Source organism: Vulpes lagopus, chromosome 8, assembly GCF_018345385.1.
Source record: "Vulpes lagopus strain Blue_001 chromosome 8, ASM1834538v1, whole genome shotgun sequence".
NCBI lineage: Eukaryota > Metazoa > Chordata > Mammalia > Carnivora > Canidae > Vulpes > Vulpes lagopus.
In genome coordinates, this window is record NC_054831.1 from 24,884,584 (window position 1) to 24,903,267 (window position 18,684).

At 36.1% G+C, this 18,684-nt stretch overlaps 1 protein-coding gene across 2 annotated transcripts in view; it reads left to right on the forward strand.

Moving 5' to 3' along the window:
• The window catches only part of MTMR9 (myotubularin related protein 9), a 53,993-nt gene extending 35,524 nt beyond the window's left edge, over positions 1–18,469 (forward strand). Inside the window, exons 9-10 of one of the 2 annotated variants that reach the window (XM_041767313.1) lie at positions 8,469–8,620; positions 13,627–18,469. In XM_041767313.1, the coding sequence (XP_041623247.1) occupies positions 8,469–8,620; positions 13,627–13,790 (316 nt within the window). In that variant the 3' untranslated portion in view covers positions 13,791–18,469. Of the gene's footprint in view, positions 1–8,451; positions 8,621–13,626 lie in introns of those variants that run through there. The other variant, XM_041767314.1, reaches the window with a different exon arrangement.
• The last annotated feature ends 215 nt before the right edge of the window (positions 18,470–18,684 follow it).

The following is an 18,684-nucleotide window of genomic DNA, read 5'->3' on the forward strand; positions in this document are numbered from 1 at the left end:
TTTTGTTCAAATCCTGTATTTCCTTATTGGTCTTCTTTCTAGTTCAAAACATTATCAAAAGTGGGATATTAAAGTCCTCAACTATATTGTAGAATTGTCTATTTCTATCATGTCCTATCAGTTTTTGCTTCGTGTATTTTGTGGCTCTGGTGTAAGGTGCATGTATGTTTATGTATAATTATTGTTTATCTTCTTGATGGATTGACTTTTTTTCCAGCTTATAACATTGGTCTTTGTCTCTTGTTAGAGTTTTTGCCCTAAAGTTTATTTCATCTGATGTAGTTATATTCACTCCAGCTCTCCGTTGGTTACTATTTATGTGGAAAATATTTTTTCATCCTTTTATTTTCAATCTTTTGATCTTTGAGTCAAAAGTGAATCTTTTGTAGGCAATATATAGTTGGATCACATTTTTTAATGCATTCTGCCAATCTCTGCATTTTGATTGGAGAGTTTACTTCATTTATATTTAAAGTGATTATTGAAAAGGAATGGCTTATTTCTGCCAGTTTGAGATTTATATTGTTTGTCTTATACCTCTTTTGTTCTCTGTCTCCTCCATTACTTGCCTTCCTTTGTGTTTAATTGATACTTAATAGCATACTATTGATTCCCTTCTTATTTATTTTTATGTACATTAACATTTTTTTTTTTACTGGTTACCAGGTAGATTTCAACTAACATCCCAAATTTATAACAATCTACTTGAATACAAGCTTAGCTTCAGTAGCATACAAAACTTTGCTCTTTCAAAGCTCCACTCTCCTATATGTTATCACAAATTACATTCTTATATATAATTATATTCTTATGTTCCCATTAATGTGGATTTATTATTATTTTTATCCATTTGTCTTTTATTTTTTTATTTTTTTATTTATGATAGTCACAGAGAGAGGGAGAGAGAGAGGCAGAGACACAGGCAGAGGGAGAAGCAGGCTCCATGCAGCGGGAGCCCGACGTGGGATTCGATCCCGGGTCTCCAGGATCGCGCCCTGGGCCAAAGGCAGGCGCCAAACCGCTGCGCCACCCAGGGATCCCTCCATTTGTCTTTTAAATTAGGTAGGAAATAAAGAAGACAAAAATACAATAATTTACTTTTATACTCTCATATGTAGTTATCTCTACTGAAGTTATTTTTCTTCATATGGCTTTGAGTTACCATCTAGGGTCCTTTCATTTTAGCTTAAAGGATTCCTTTTTGCATTTCTCTTGTAAAGCAAGTCTTCTAGCAATGGACTCCCTCTCTATTTATCTGGGAATGTCTTAATTTCTCCCTCATTTTTGAAGAATAGTGTTCCTGGGTGTAGAGTTCTTGGTAGGTAGTTTTGTTTTTGTTTTTGTTTTTTCTTATAAGAACTTTAGAAATGTCATTGCTCTCCCTCCTGGCCTCTCTAGTTTCTGATGAGAAATCTGTGGTAGAAGGATGATGAAGGATCCTTCTACATGAGGACTTCTCTCTTGCTGCTTTCAAGATTCTCTCTTCTCTTTCTGGGACTCCTACTATACATATATTGGTATCCACAGGCTGCTTAGGCTCTGTTAGTTTTTCTTTATTCCTTTTTTTTGTACTTCTCAGAGTGGGGCATTTCAGTTGTCCTGTCTTCAGATTTGCTTATTCTGTGCCTGCTCAGATCTGCTATTAAAATCATCTAGTCGGGCAGTCCGGGTGGCTCAGCGGTTTAGCGCTGCCTTCAACCCAGGGCCTGATCCTGGAGACCCAGGATCCAGTCGCATGTTGGGCTCCCTGCATGGAACCTGCTTCCCCCTCTGCCTGCATCTCTGCCTCTCTCTCTCTCTGTCTTTCATGAATAAATAAACAAAATCGTTAAAAAATATTTTTCTAAATAAATAAAGTCATCTAGTGAGGTTTTTATAAAATTTCAGATATTATACTTTTAAGTTCCAGAATTTCTGTTTGATACTGTTTTATAATTTTGTCTCTTTATTGATATAGTCTAGGTTTTGAGACATTGTTCTCCTGGTTTCCTTTAGTTCTCTGTCCTTAGTTTTGGGTTTTATCTAGTGAAAGCAAAGTCAGTGTTTTCTCAGGGACAATTTCCATTAATTTTTTCCTTTAAACGGGCCATACTTTCTAGGGCTTTTTTTGGGGGGGGGGGGGCATCATTTGTAATTTTAAATCTGGACATTTAAAATACATTTTTTTAAAGATTTTATTTATTCATGAAAGACACAGAGAGAGGCAGAGACGCAGGCAGAGGGAGAAGTAGGTTCCATGCAGGAAGCCCAATGTCGAACTTGATCCCAAGACTCTGGGATCACACCCTGAGACAAAGGCAAGTGCTCTACCGCTTAGCCACCAAGGCGTCCCGACGTTTAAAATATTTTAATGTGGTTCTGTGGAAAACAGATTCTTCCCACTCTTCTGAATAACTGTTTATTTAGTCCTCTTCTAAACTATTTTGTAAAGTGTATTTTTTTTTCTCATGTGTAGTTTCTAAAGTATCTGTTCTTTTAGTTTGTATTCAGCTAGTGTTTGACAGTGATTTCTTTGAATGCCTGGAGCCAAAAGAGAGGGAAGAACAGGGAGGGAAAAGTGAAAGGGAAAACCACTCACAACAAAGGAAAAAAATCCTTTTGCAGTCTTTGCAGATGGGCTTTCTGCTGGAATATTCCTTCAGTGTTTAGTCAGGCCTCTGCCTTCACTTCTGGCCCTCACTGAGGCTAGAGATCAGCCAAAACCATTATCTTGGGATCTTCTTGGGCCTTTTCTGAGCATATTTCCTGCCTTGAGCATGCATATGGCTTTCTGAATTCTTCCATATACATGGGCAACTCTGATTTTCCAAAGAATCTTTTTCCATAGGTTTTTGGTGTTCTGTTGTACCCCTTAACCATAATCTTTGCCCACAGTTGGCTATAGGTTGTCCATTCACCTTATGTCTTCTAGGAATGCCCACCACTTTTCTGCCAATGGTGATTTCCAAGTTAGGCATAACAAAGACATGGGTTTCTGGTAGCCCTTGGACAAGTTAGAACAGAGAGACATAATTCTTTGTGAATAAGGACTGCTCTGTTCCCTCTGGAGCCAGAGACCAGAGTCCCATACTGAGAACATGGGCTAGGGAATAGGTGGGGCAAGAGCAAATGAAAATGTCATAAAGCTTTTTTATTGTCTTTCTGGTTCCCTTTTCCTGATTCTTCATTTACTTATGTGGTGTAAACTTCTATTTCCCAGAAGTCTGACAAAGTAGGTTCTAACCTACTTTGCATTTTCAGTGTTTCTGTGAAGGGATGGGCATTTGGAGTTACCTACTCTGCCATTTTTGCTGGCATCACTCTTCTTCATTTTTGAGGCATAGTTTAGCTGGTATTAGACATCTTGGTCAACAGTCTTTTTTTTTTTTTCTTTTTTTAAGATTATTTTAGAGAGAGCGAGCGCAGAGGTGAGGGGCAGAGGCAGAGGGAAAGATAATTTTAAGCTGACCTGCACTGAGCATGGCGCCCGACGTGGAGCTCAATCTCATAACGTGGAGATCACAACCTGAGCTGAAGCCAAGAGTTGTACGCTTTACCAACTGTGCCACACAAATACCCCAAATAAGTCATAACACTGTGTTCTGACTTCATGGTTTCTGATAAGTCAGCTGTTACTTTCATTGAGGGGCCCCCCTGTACATAATGGGTCTTTTTTCTCTTGCTGCTTTTACAATTCTCATTTCCTTTGGCTTTTGACAGTATGACATTGATATGTCTTAGTGTGGACCACTTTGAATTTACTTGGATAAATTCCTTAATCTTCTAAGGTATGGAGAATCACATTTGAGAAGTTTTCAGATATTATTTTCCAAACATTTGTTCTGCTTTTTTCTTTTCTCCATCTGGAACGCCTGTTGTTCATGTTGGTATATTTGATGGTATTCCATAGGTTTGGAGATTCTTTTTAATTTTCTTCAGTTTTTCTTTCTTTTCCTCAGAAATTAATATCTCAATCGACCTATATTCAAATTCATTGATTCTTCTGTCAGTTTATATCTACTGTTGAGTTCCTGTGGTCATTTTTCATTTCAGTTATACTTTCAAATCAGGATTTCTTTTTGGTTCTTTTTTTAATAATTTTTGCCTCTGTACTGATACTGTCCTTTTGGTAAAGCATTGTTATACTTTCCTTTAATTTTTCAGGCATTTTTCTTCAGCTCTGTGAACCCAGTTATGATAGCTGGCTTTTTGTCTAGTGGGGTACCTGGTGGCTCAGTCGATTAAGCATCTGCCTTCAGCTTAGGTCATGACCCCAGGATCCTGGAATCAGCCCCATGTCGGGTTCCCTGCTCAATGAGGAGTCTGCTTCTCCCTCTCCTTCAGCCCTTCTCCTCAACTCATGCGCTTTTTCTCTCACTTGCTGTTTCTCAAGTAAATAAAATTGTACATAAAATAAAGTCTTAGTCAAGTAAGTTCAGTATGTTCCCCCTCTCTGAGGGACAGTTTCTTTTGACTGTTTTCCCCCCTGAGTATGGGCCACACATTTTCATTTCTTTGTGTGTGTTATAATTTGCTTTTTTTTGAAAACTGATGCTTTAGATGATATAATATGGCAAATCTGGAAATTAGATCCTCTATCTTCTGAATGAATAACTCTTTCATCCTTTACTGAGAGGCCCTATGTGTATTGAGAGGCATGACTTCAATGCTCAGGTAGTTTACAACTCTGCTTTAACCTTCAGCTTGTACAGGGCCTTAGGTTCAGCCAGAGGAGAAAGAATTGGGACTATCTCAAGCATTTCCTAGGCATGTGCACATCCTTTTGAATTCCTGGGAATATGTCAGAGCTTTACAAAGCCCCCACCCTACCCCCTGCTACACATGGACATCTCAGTCCCCAAATCTTTTATGATTTTTCCTAGGCACTTATTTGCCCCAAACTGGCTAGGCGCCTCAGGCAACTATGATGTTAAATAGTTTCTGCTCATTGATTTTTGACAGATACCCTGGGGAATAGGGCTTTTCTCTCTAAGAAAGCTGTGAGTCAGTCAAATTACAGGACTGTACAAAGGAAGCTTTACTAGGGAGCTTCAAGACATATCAAATAGTGATTTGTGCTCTGGGAGTAGTATTTTTGGAGGAGCTCCAGAGCTGGTCTGCCCCTTCTGTGGCTACAAGTTTGCTTACTGGTTTGCAGTGATACTGCAGAGCTAGGAAAAGGGTTTTGGCATTGGCCAAGTTAAAATGCTATGAATCCTATTCTTTCAGAGGTTCATTAGTTTTTCTTGAAGAGTGTTCCTCAGGTTGTCATAGCCTTTTGTTAATTTCCAGAGTTGTGAACATATTTATTTTGACTGTTTTTGCCACTGTTTTCAGAAGATATACAGAGGTCCTCACTCTACCATTCCAAAAGTCCCACACCTACATGCAACATTTTAAACTAAGCCCTGAGAAACTTTAGGTACCTTCCTTTTTACTGTCATCAGCCTCTTCCTCATTCTTTCCAATGTACGTTAATGGAAAAAGTTCCAGACTTGAAAGTAGATTTGAGTTTGAATCTCTACTATGCCACTTACTAGCCAGGTGACTTCTCTGAATCTATTTCCGCCTATATTAAAGGCAAAAATTAACCTCTGCTACACTGGGTTCTAGGGAGGATCAAACAACACACATGTGAAAACTAGTATAATACCTGTCACAAAAAAAAAAAAAAAAATACCTGTCACATAATAGGTATTTTTTAAAATGTCAGTTCTTTCATTCATTCTTTCTTGAATCTTCTAACACCTAATTAGTCATGAGCCTAGAACTTATTACCACTGATGGCATTTTGACACAGAGCCACAGTATTACTCTAGCTGGCACATTGATTCTACTGAATGTGACAGCAAGTACTTCATGCTCTGTGTCATCTGATGCTTAAGAAAAGGAAAGATAATTGATAACCTTTAGCAGTTGGGAGTCAGCATGTGAAATGAAGTATATTTATAGTTTCTTTGATAGACACTAGTACCAAGCAGTGTTAAAAAGTATTACATCAAAAAGGATTCATGGTGAGATATGCTTTTAAAATGCTAAACAAGGGGCAGCCCAGATGGCTCAGCAGTTTAGTGCTGCCTTCAGCCCAGGGCGTGATCCTGGAGACCCGGGATCGAGTTCCGAGTTCCGTGTTGGGCTCCCTGCATGGAGCCTGCTTCTCCCTCTGCTTATCTCTCTCTCTCTCTCTCTCTCTCTCTCTGTGACTCTTATGAATAAATAAATAAAATCTTAAAAGAAAATAAAATGCTAAACAAAAGAAAGTTGTACATGTCAACAAGGCTTCCCTGTTTTATTTTGGTTTTCGTTATTTAGGCGATGAAAGATTACAGGGGGACCTGGGTAGCTCAGTGGTTCAGCGTCTGCCTTTGGCTCAGGTCGTGATCCCAGGGTTCTAGGATGGAGTCCCACATCAGGTTCCCCACAGGGAGCCTGCTTCTTCCTCTGCCTTTCTCTGTGTCTCTCATGAATAAATAAATAAAATCTAAATAAATAAAATGTAAATAAATAAAATCTTAAAAAAAAGATTAAAGATTACATACAAATAATCATTACAAAGGAAACTTCAGGGCACTTAAATATATTAGAAATGTAATATCTCATCCTGCCATTTATTTTGTTTTTTTTGGTTTTTGTTTTTTTTTTAGACAGAGCATGTGTGTGCGTGTGTACAAGGAGTGGCAGGGAAGGGTCAGAGGGAAAGGAAGAGAGAGAATCTTAAGCAGGCTTTGCAGTCAGCCTGGAACCTGATGTGGGTTTTGATCTCATGGCCCTGAGATCATGACCTGAGCTGAAATCAAGTCAGATGCTTAACTGACTGAGCCACCCAAGCAACCCTTTATCCTGCCATTTCTTAAAGCATGTTCGACTTAACCCCTAAACTATAATTTTATTGGGGGAGGGAGAGAATTGATGATTTACCTTGATTAAATCTGGGTAATGTGGTATAATGTACCTACCTACCTCAAAAAGTCACAAAATAATCGTTAAAGACTTTAAGACACTTTTCAGTAAAGTAATGTATATAACTTTAGTTCAGCTTTTTTTTTTTTTTTTTTTTTTTAAGATTTTGTGTATTTATTTGAGAGAAAAAGAGATCAAGCAGAGGGAGGGGCAGAGGGAGAAACAGACCTCACTGCTGAGCAAGGAGCAGGATGTAGGACTTGATTCTGGGACCCTGGGATTATGACCTGAGCTGAAGGGAGATGCTTTACACACTGAGCCACCCAAATGCCCTTATTCTGTATTTAAATAATACATTTGAGGACTTATTTTTGATGTTATACTTATGAGTATCCCTCAGAACTAGCCTTTAATAAAGGGATTACAAATGTATTTTATCTCACATTCTGATTGCCATTTGGTAGATCCTACCAATAGGGCTGATTAAGAAGGATTCCAAAGCTGTATGGAGAGTGGTGCCAAACCACTTACTGCAGGGGCAGTGGGTGCAGTGGTTTCCTATCCTCACCATGCCTGGTTCCTGGAAACATAGTATAGGATTTGCTCTTCTAGCAATTAAATTCCAGTACTACATGAGTTCTTTGATTACATGGATTCTTTTTATTGCTAGCATAAATAAATTAATTAGCACATAATTAACTAATAACCAAGTAGTTTCAGAGACATAACCAGTTTTACTGCAAAACTTCAACTTAAATAGAATCCTGTAAAAATTGAATATGTTATCTTTTTGGCTAATGTAAGGTTAACCACCAATTATCTTTCACTTGTTAAAATTTACTTTTTTTTTTAATTTACTTTTTTGAAAATGTACCAGTTCACTTTCTATCCCTGTGAATTTATTTTATGATAAAAGAGTGTTATAGAGTTTCAGGATTATTATGAAGGCTGTTTGTTGTGTATAAATATAGATTAAATCTGTATTTATATCAAGATACATACTCATTTTTAATATTTGACAGTCCATCTGTATTTTATATACATGTAATTTATATATTTAGTGATCTTAAATTAAAATACTGTGCCAGATACAATAAAGAACTTTTGCATATAGTAACATTCTGTTCTCTAGGTTAATGTTCTTTTTTTTTTTTTTTAAGATTTTTATTTATTTATTCATGAGAGACACAGAGACATAGGCAGAGGGAGACAGGCTCCATGTAGGGAGCCCGATGTGGGACTCGATCCCGGGACCCCAGGATCACGCCATGAGCTGAAGGCAGACACTCAACCACTGAGCCACCCAGATGTCCCTAGGTTAATATTTAATACCATACCTAAACATGACCAGATTCTGATTTTATCCTCCTGGGAGGCTTTGAAAGCCTATGAAAGTGTTTTGTTGTTATTGAGAATTATAATGCTGGTTGAATTTTCTGACAAATATTTCTGTTTCACAACATTTTATTCCCATGTTTTGTGTTCTGCCTTCTAGCATACAGGGAGAAGAAACTGTCCTCTTGGGAGGAGCATGTAATAGTGATTGTTATCATTTAAATGCTTTAATTGCAGTTTTCTTCCTCAATTAGATGTAAGTTGAAGCTGCAGCAGAAAACGATGTCTCTGTGGTCCTGGGTTAATCGGCCCAGTGAACTGAGTAAGTTCACCAATCCTCTCTTTGAAGCCAACAATCTTGTCATCTGGCCTTCAGTCGCTCCACAGAGTCTTCAGCTATGGGAAGGTAAGCTGTGCATCATTTGCAAACTCTTTATCCGTAGTCAAGGATCCTCTCTGAACTATCTCTAAGGACCTGCTGCTATTGACATTTGAACTTGGTGAATGGACCTGACCCTCAGACCTGTGTATTACTGCTGGTTTTTTTTCACGGTGTAGGCATGGCTCTCTCTTTCATGTCCATTATCTAGTCATACCTCTTTTGTTCAGTCCCCATTCAGAAATTAACAGTGATTATTCAGTGGCTACTGCTGTTTATATTGGATATTTTCCCTAGATAGGAAGATAACATTACTGTTTTTAATCATGATTACAAATTACCAATTTAACCATATTTAGGTATACAGTCCATTCTTGTCAATATGTATCCATATCATCATGAAATGGGTCTCCCAACACTTTCCATCGTGCAAATCTGAAACTCTATCCTCACTAAACAACTTCCCATTGCTCCTGATAATGGCATCCTGCTTCCTGTGTCTGAGTTTGACTGCTCTAGGTACCTCATATGAATGAGTGGAATCATACAGTGTTTGTCTTTTTGTGACTGACTTCTTTCACTTAACATGATGTCCTCAAGATTCATCCATACTGTAGCCTATGTCAGAATGTCCTTCCTTTCTAAGGCTGAATAGTTTTCCACTGATAGACACAGGTTGCTTCCACCTTCTGGCACATAGATGCACAAATATCTCTTTAAGACCCTGCTCTTGATTCTTTTAGGTAGGTACCCAGAAGTGGAATTGCTGGATCATATGATAATTCTGTTTAATTTTTTGAGGAACCCCCATACCATTTTTTATAACAGTTGCACCATTTTATACTTCTACCAACAGTGCACAAGGGTTCCAATTTCTCTACATCCTTGCCAACTATTGCTATTTTCAGTTCTTTCCGCCTTGGTAGTGGCCATTTTAATGAGTATGAGGGAAAATACTTTTTGTGTGAGAAAGTCAGTAGGTAGTTGGGACAGGAATAAATTGTAAGCTCCTAGGAGGTGGCTTCTGTTTCCTTTATTAAGCAACTGTTAGGATAGATTCTTCTGTTAAATGCTATTGGAGAATTAATGAACTAGTCATTCTAGTAAAGTTCTATAAACATACATAATGCCATCAGTGCAGTAATGCACATTTCTCATTATTCATGTGGAATGATAATCCATGCTTAATTTTCAAATCCATTCTAAAGAAGGTATTTAACCTACATTAATTTTTCACACTCCTGAAATTTACTCCATAAATACCAAAGCTTGTTTTTAAAAATATAACCAAAATCTAACATATATTAGCCATCCATTAAACAAAGACTACAAAATGCCATTTCTTTTTAATCATTTTGAAGTAGCAAGTACATCTTTACTCATCTTTGCATTAAACAGCACAAAGCTGACACACAGGAATGCTAGCTGTTTGGTAATTAAACTGAAATACCATAAATGTCAATTAGTATATCACTTTTTAATATGTTTTGCCCACAAGGGTAATTTACGTGTAGGAAGCTGTTTGCCCTTTATATATAAAAGGGCCTCAGATTGCTTTGCTCTCTGAGACTGAGTCTGTTTCTATCATTTCTCTGGATGTCAGCTCACATGTCTCGTTCCTCTTGGCATATCTGCCATTTGCTGCTTCCTTCCCGCTCAGTTTATGATTCTAATCTTACCTGTTGAGGTGTCCCCAAGCTAGAATTGTGGGAAAGCAACCTCAGATAGTCTCAAGATTCTCGGAGTCTGAGCTTTAGTACTTTGGGAATTTCGGGCTGCTCAAAAATTTTCTTTGCTAAATTTATTGATTGTTATAGACAGTCACAGGTGAGGGATAAGTGATCCCTTAAGTGAGAGATTACAAATTACCAACTTTAACCATATTTAGGTATACAGTTCATTCTTGTCAAGTATATATCCATACTTTTTGTTAAAGGTTTCTGGGACAATTTACCTAAAAGCGACTGTCACATTTAATAACTGAAGTGAGTGACTAGCTACCTGGGAGAAAAGCCAGATTTGGAGTTGGATGGCCTGAATGATGATTTAACCAGTTTTTACCAAACCTCATTGAGAGTTTAGAGATGAAGTGATTGGAGGAAATCTTTGTTGTTACGTGAATGAATTCCTACCATTCTATTAAGAACAGAGTTTCCATATGTGTTTAGTTCCCCACATAGAACTGGAAGAAATTTTGTGTGAGCTAAAATCTTCTCTTAGTAGGTATATGGATTATATAAGGAGACTGACTACTCTTGGACCCTTAAAATGACTCTCCTCTATTTATATCATAGTTAGCCATTAGTATTAAGTAATTCTTGTATCGAAGAACAGGATTTTAAATACAGGCTCATATCTAGAAAACTCAAAGTTGTCTTTAAGCTATGTCTCTATTTTCCCTTTCTGATAGAGTAGCAGTGGACATGTAGGACTCTTTAGTTTGGTTTATAGAAAGTGTTTTAAAGAATCATAAAACCTTTATGAACTTACTGCTACTGACGTATTGCTGTCTGGAAAGTTTTTGTACCTCCTTATTTGAATATCTCTAAGCCATTATGTTGGATGATATAGTTAATGTAGATTTATGCAGACAAGAAAATGTTTCCTTTTAATCTATAATAAAAGGATAATTATTATTGGGAAAAGAAGGACTTGCCTATAGAATTGGAAGACCACCTCTTGGGACGCTGGGTGGTTCAGTGACTAAGTGCCTGCTTTTGGCCCAGGGCATGATCCTGGAGTCCCAGGATCGACTCCCACATCGGCCTCCCTACATGGAACCTGCTTCTCCCTCTGCCTATGTCTCTGCCTCTCTCTCTCTCTGTGTCTGTCATGAATAAATAAATAAAATATTTAAAAAAATAAAAATAAAAAAGGAAAACCACCTCTTAAGTAAAGAGACAGGGAGAGAGAGTGCACTGAAGTTTAGGCTCTTATTATTTTCTTTAATTGACGTGTAGTTGACATGTATTAGTTTCAGGTGTACAACATAGTGATTCAATATTTCCATACATTACAAAGTGATCACCATGATAAATAAGTCTAGCTGTAGCCTGTCACCATAAAAAGCTGTTACACTGTTATTAACTATGTTCTCTAAGCTATACATTGCATCCCCATGTCTTATTTATAACTGGAAGTTTGTGCTTTTTAATCCCCTTCCCTTATTTTGTCTATCATCCCATCTCCCTCCCCTCTGGCAACCATCAGATTGTTCTCTGTATCTATGAGTCTATTTGTTTTTGTTTTTGTTTTTTTTTAAGATTTTATTTATTTATTCATGAGAGACACAGAGAAAGAGGCAGAGACAGAGGCAGAGGGAAAAACAGGTTCCATGCAGGGAGCCCGATGGGGGACCCAATCCCCAGACTGCGGGATCATGCCCTGAGCCAAAGGCAGACACTCAACTGCTGAGCCACCCAGGCGTCCCTATTTCTGTTTTCTTTTTGTTGATTTTGTTTTTATTTTTTAGATTGCACATATAAGTGAAATTATATGGTACTTATCAGTCTCCATCTGACTTAATTTCACTTGGCATAATACCCTCTGGGCCCATCTGTGTTGTTACAAATAGGAAGCTGTTGTTCTTTTTTATGTCTGGAAAGTCCATATATTTTTGTATATACCACATCTTCTTTATCCATTTATCTGTTGATGGACACCTAAGTGGCTTCCATATACCTTGGCTATCATAAATAATGCTACAGTTAACATAGGAGTGCATATAACTTTTTGAATTTGTGTATTCATTTTCTTTGGATAAATACCCAGAAGTGGAAATGCTAGATCATATGATAGTATATTTTTAATATTCTGAGGAACCTACATACTGTCTTCCATTGTGGCTACACAATCTTGCATTCCCACCTACAGTGCATGAGAGTTCCCTTTTCTCTGCATCTTTGCCAACAGTTGTTATTTCTTGTCTTTTTGATAATAGCCATTCTGACAGGTGTGAGCTAATATCACATTGTGGTATTAGCATTTCACCCTGATAGTGATGTTGAGCATCTTCAGGATTTTTTATATGTAGTATCATGTCATCTGCAAATAGTGGCAGTTTTACTTCTTTTCCTACTTGGGAGCCTTTTATTTCTTTTTCTTGTCTAATTTGGCTAGGATATCCAATACTGTGTTGAATAAGTGTTAGTAAGAGTAGGCTTCCCTTGTCTTGTTTGTGATAGAGAGGAAAAGCTTTCAGCTTTTCACTGTTGTGTATGATGTTAGTTGTTTTGTCATACATGGGCTCTCTACCCAGTTGTGACTTTTTAATCATAAATGAAGAATTTTATCAAATTTTATCAAAATGTATCTGTTGAGATGATCACATGATTTTATCCTTTTTTTTTGTTAGTGTGGCATTTTGTGTTGATTCATTTGTGGGTATTGAACCATCCTGGCATCCCTAGAATAAACCCTGCTTGATCATAGTATATAATGCTTTTAATGTATCGTTGATTTCAGTTTGCTGATATTTTGTTCAAGATTTTTGTATCTATGTTCATGAGGGTTATTGGCCTATAATTTTCTTTCTTTCTGCTATGTTTGTTTGGTTTTGGTGTCTGGGTAATGCTGGTCTCATGGAGTGAGTGTGGAAGCAGTCTTTCCTTTTTAATTTTTTGCACTAGTTTGAGAAGAATAGGTGTTAACTCTTCTCTAAATGTTTGGCAGAATTCACCTATGAAGGGCAGCCTGGGTGGCTCAGCGGTTTAGCACCAACTTCAGCCCAGGGCCTGATCCTGGAGACCCAGGATCGAGTCCCACATTGGGCTCCCTGCATGGAGCCTGCTTCTCCCTCTGCCTCTGTCTCTGCCTCTGTCTCTCTGTGTCTCTTATGAATAAATAAATGAAATATTTAAAAAATATAGTATATTTAATTATACTTTCAGTACCTCAAATTTCCTGCTTATTTCAGAGTATAATAAAACATACATGTGAATTTAAAAAATGATAATAATGCATAATGCATCAAATAATGTTAATCTATTATATGTATCTTTTTGCTTTCTATCTTCCTTTCCCGGATTCAATAGGTATTTTCCTACGTTGGAATAGATCCTCCAAGTATTTGGATGAAGCATATGAAGAAATGGTTAACATCATTGAGTATAACAAGGAATTGCAAGCAAAAGTAAATGTACTTAGGAGGCAGTTGGCAGAACTGGAAACTGAGGATGGGATGCAGGAGAGTCCCTGAAATATCTTCCCACAATCTGTATAAATAAGGACCTTCCTGGACCTGAATCCCACCTCTCTCTCCTTTGGCCCTTCAGTTCACTTTTACACAGTAGCCTTGAACCTAAGGCTTTTAGATGTGAGAACCCTCTAATGTAGTGGATTTCTCAATACTGTATGAATGAAACTTACTGTAATTACTCGTGTTTCATGTGGCCTGTTAGGCCTCTTTACCTTGGGAGCAGAAAGGAGGTGCTAGTCATTTTATTTTATGTGAAACAGGTGACCTATTTAATGCCATTTGTGTTATATGCCATTTAATCATAAAATTTTTTTGTGTCTACTTTCCAAACAGTGCTCCAGACCAGTCAAGGATATGATTAATCTCCTTAGGGAATATTTGTTAGTTTTAAAAAAGATCAGACTTTTAAACACTCCAAATACAGAAATATTTTTCAAAACCAAAATGGTTGATAAATCAAGAATTTTGTGATTAACATGCCATTTCCGAAACTTTTGCTCTTCTCTTTAAAATAGCTTTAGATTAACAAAGCTGAATTCATTCTCATTTTGGTTGTCAAGAAAGGAAAATCTGAATATTTATTCAAGGTAAATATTTTTACAAGGGTTATAGGTATAATCCTCTGATATTTGCATTAAAAAGTAAATTTTAGCAGTAGACAGTAAAAGTATGTCCAATATAGAAATAAAGTAGGAATTTGTTACTGATATATTGTTACTGTTGCATTAGTTTTTCAGGTTTTTGACCGTACATGTTAAATGTGTATCAAATGCTGGATATCCCATTAAACCATCATTTAGGATAGATGTTTATTTGTTACAATTAAGCTACAAATACGGTTTCCTTAAACCAGAAATGCACTGCCCTTGTCTTAAGTTCTTACTGCACTGTTTTATGTATGTACATGTGTTGTTTTATTGTGTTTTAAGTATTCTAAGAGTTTGCTAATAATAATAACTAAGCTTAAACCTTTCATGTTGGCTTGAGCCTTTTGAAAATTTATCTTGACTCTGCTGATTTGTTCATTATATGTTACACAAATCTTTTTGAAGTGGAGGTGAAAGTTTATGAAATGACACAGCTATGTTTTAAGCTGCAGAAACAGATTGAAATGTTTCAATATTAAGACTGTATTTATGCTATGCTAGTTTATGCCTGCTACTCTAAAAGTTTGTGGTTCAGTGCTTTCTATATACATTTCTGTTTTGTGGCACTGTTCATTTTAATAAATACTACCAATTCTAGTTTTCCATTAAAAGGATAATTGAAGAGTAAACATCTAATACCATATCCACTCCATCTGTATATAACCATTTCAGTGTAAAACCCACCAAAACTGAACCCTACTTTAGAGATATGTATTGAGCTAAAAATATAATTTAAAAAAATCTAGTCTAGCATAATCTATGGCCACATTCAGATGCCTTGGAAAATACAAATACTTTCTATGTCTAGTTGCCCAAGGTTCATCTTTTTTCTGTTTTCTCTGACTGGTAGCAAAAGGCTTGGACAACGACGCATATCAGAACTCTGCTTTGGTGTATTTCCCCTGCCTTCTCTGAGCTCAGATTTATTCTCAACTTATTTTCTAGCAATAGTTATGCATCTCTAGGCATTAAAGCCCTCACAAAAAGGCTACAGAAAGGAGCAAAGGAGATCTTGGCTCTCAGTACTTCTGTGTTGTGTGAAATGTTTATATTAATATTTTAAAAGATGAAATACCATAGCTTTTTTTTATCACCTCTCGAAATTGCTTGCTGCATTTGTTCATGCAGCTGATCTTTTTGTTTGCTCCCATTTTTGTCTCCAGAGTAGATATGAAGGAGCCCTTTTCTTCTCAGCAGGCCCATAAGGAAAACCACTTAGAGTTTTGTTTTGTTGTTTTCAGTGATTCTTTAGAAGTGACTCCTACTCATGACATTGATTGGCCATAGGGCTTTTGTAGGTGGGAGTTTTTATTAGGCTCAGTCATGGAGAAATTGTATGCCATCAATTTATAGATGTCTTCCTGATGAACGTTTTATGTATGAGCCAGAGTCCAGTAATAGCATAGTGTTTCTTTTTTTTCTTTTATTGAGACAGCAATCTTAAGCTATTTGGACAGGTTTGTATTTTAGTATTAATTTATAATTAGGGATTGTGCAAACCTCAGTTTTGTTTATAGGTCATAAAAACAAACTTGGGTATCAGTGCATCTTCAAAGGGGACATCTAATAATGCAAATATTAGGGTTTTCCCAAACTCAAGAACTGTGTCAACAGTATCAATATAATTTAAAGAGGGATTTTAGTAATAATATGAAGTTACCTGTCACTTAGATGAGAAAACTACATACAATGGATATACTCGTGAGAAGACCCTTGTTAAACATTAAGTTTGGGGAATTATCTTTGATAAATGTGGCTTTAAAAGCTTTAATGAAGAGAGTGGCAGCAGAATTAGTGACCAAATTGCCCCTAGGAGTCAATAATACTCAAGTGAGATATAATCACGTTTATATATTTTAAGCATCTTATGAATTCATTTATAGTGAAGGCTGTTTACATTTTGGGAATGCAAAAGTAGGTCCCACAAAGAATATTTTAAAAATACAAAAGATTGCTACAGTCCTCTGTCGTCAATATGAGGATCCTTAGATTTTAAATTAACAGGTTTTTTTTTAGAAACCACAAGAACATAGTTGGTTGATTATATTAAGATTTTGAAACTTTGGGTGGTAAGACTTTTCAGTAATTAATTGTTTGGTCAGAATTTTTCATTCTGGTTTTACTAAAAGGGAAGAAAACTTATTTCTAAGAAAAACCAGGCCTTTGAAGCAAGATTTTAAAGTGATTTTTGGGAAAACTTTGGAAGACAACAATCATTTCAAACCCTGTAGGAGTAATTTAAAAGATTTCTTTGAACTCCAAGGCCAGATTTACAGAGCTGATATGTCATTGCTTTTCATTTTAAATGATGAAATTTAGTGATATTTTAGTCTTTGATTCACTCAGTACTTATATTAAATTTAAAAAAATATCTGACCAGTACTTTGTTTCTTGAAGTGAAAAATAGAAGGAACATTTTACTGTATTTAAAAAAAAAAAAAGTCTGCTCAGAGATGTAACTCCTATAGTTAATCTGGTTTCAGTATTAGCTGTTTTAATTGTCAGTCTTAACCAGGTCATCGGGTTCACTTTTTATTAGACCCCAACATGAGGCAAAATTTTGGTATTCACCCATATTCAGATTTAATGAGTAAAAACTACAAGAGGGTATCATGAGCACTCTTTATTAGAAAGTTATTTCCTGAACCAAAAAAAGGGCAAATTTTAGAATAGTTGATCCCCTGTTCTGGCAGCTTTGAAATTTACCAGAGAATGAAGTCATTCAGTACATTTGATACAGGTTTATTATACCTCAAGACAACATAGATTTGTTATTTATTACTCCTTAATGTGGGTTAGATCTTTTCTCCCTCTAGAGCTGATACCCTACGTTTATTACCAAATAGTATTTTTATGTAATTCACCATCTTAAAAAATATTTAAAGACTGATTCCTCTATTAATATTTATTCTCAGATGATATGAAATGCTAATTTTCTTACAGTATCAGTTTTCTGATTTTTTTTTTCTGGAGTAAACCATTTCTACCATCACTCAGTCTTTATAATCTCATGTTTACAGCATCTTCTTCCTTTATTTTTTAAATTTTTTTCATCTTCTTCCTTTTAACCAAGAGCTCAGACAAGACCTTGTGAAACTGTAGGATGAGGTTTTAGAAAGTTTGAACTTCTTATCTAAATTCTCCATAAGAAAGTCCTGTTTTTGAACTCCATTGTGGGACTGTAATTTGTACTTAATTTAGCGAAAGATAGTGGGGCTCACTGTAGACACTACATTGTCCTGAAAAATAATTCCTGATGAGAGCTTACTGACTTTTAGAACCATTCTGTTTAACCATCTGTGAGTGTACACATTAAATGTATTGGTAATTTGTAATAAAAACACGTTGTACAACACTGCCTCTGTCTTTCTGCCCAAGACATTTTTCATTTGCTTTACTTTTAAAATGCACATATCTTTGGAGACATGGATTACTCTACACAAATACACCGAGTTCTGTTGCCTAGAATCCTTATAGATCTATTACCATCTACACTAAAAATGTACTTGCACAATTTAGTTATATATATATATATAAAGAGTATGTATTTCTTCAATAGCCAGGTATTTGGATTGTATTCTTGATATGTTTGAATGTGACTCTTGAATTCAAGTGCACTATTATTCATGTCTTACACAATAAAATTGCACTGTATGGCAAATATGTCTATAAAGTATGCTTTGCTAAAACCTCAGAGTGCTGTAATGGACAGGTTTCTATTATGTGAACTTGTCTATATATAGTCTTAGGGAAAAATTCTAAACTTTTTAAAGTCTCTGTAACATTTTAATATTATTTGTAATGTTCCCTATGTGATAAGTTCACTTTTGTCCTAAAACTGGAATCATTCATTGTGAGTTGGCTGCTTTCTCAGGCTTGGTTTACTTAATCATGAAACAGTCTTGTCGAACATGGTACAGTTAGTATGTAAGATTTGTGTGGTGTGCTCTCTGCCTCAGAGGACTGTTGCACAAATGCTAGTGCTAAATGTGTATAGACAATGGTAATAAAATTTGAATATATTCAAATGCTGATAAATTTATAGGCTGACTTTAATTTTTTAAAAATATCTGTGATGGTTTTGGCAGTTTATCTCAAAACTGCTATATACAGGCCTTATATTTTGAAAAAATTCATATCCACCAAAAAGTTGCAAAGCAGTACAATGACCTCCCATATACTGTTCACCTAGATTGAATAATTAACATATGTTACATTTGACTTGACACTCCTGATTGTGTATGTGT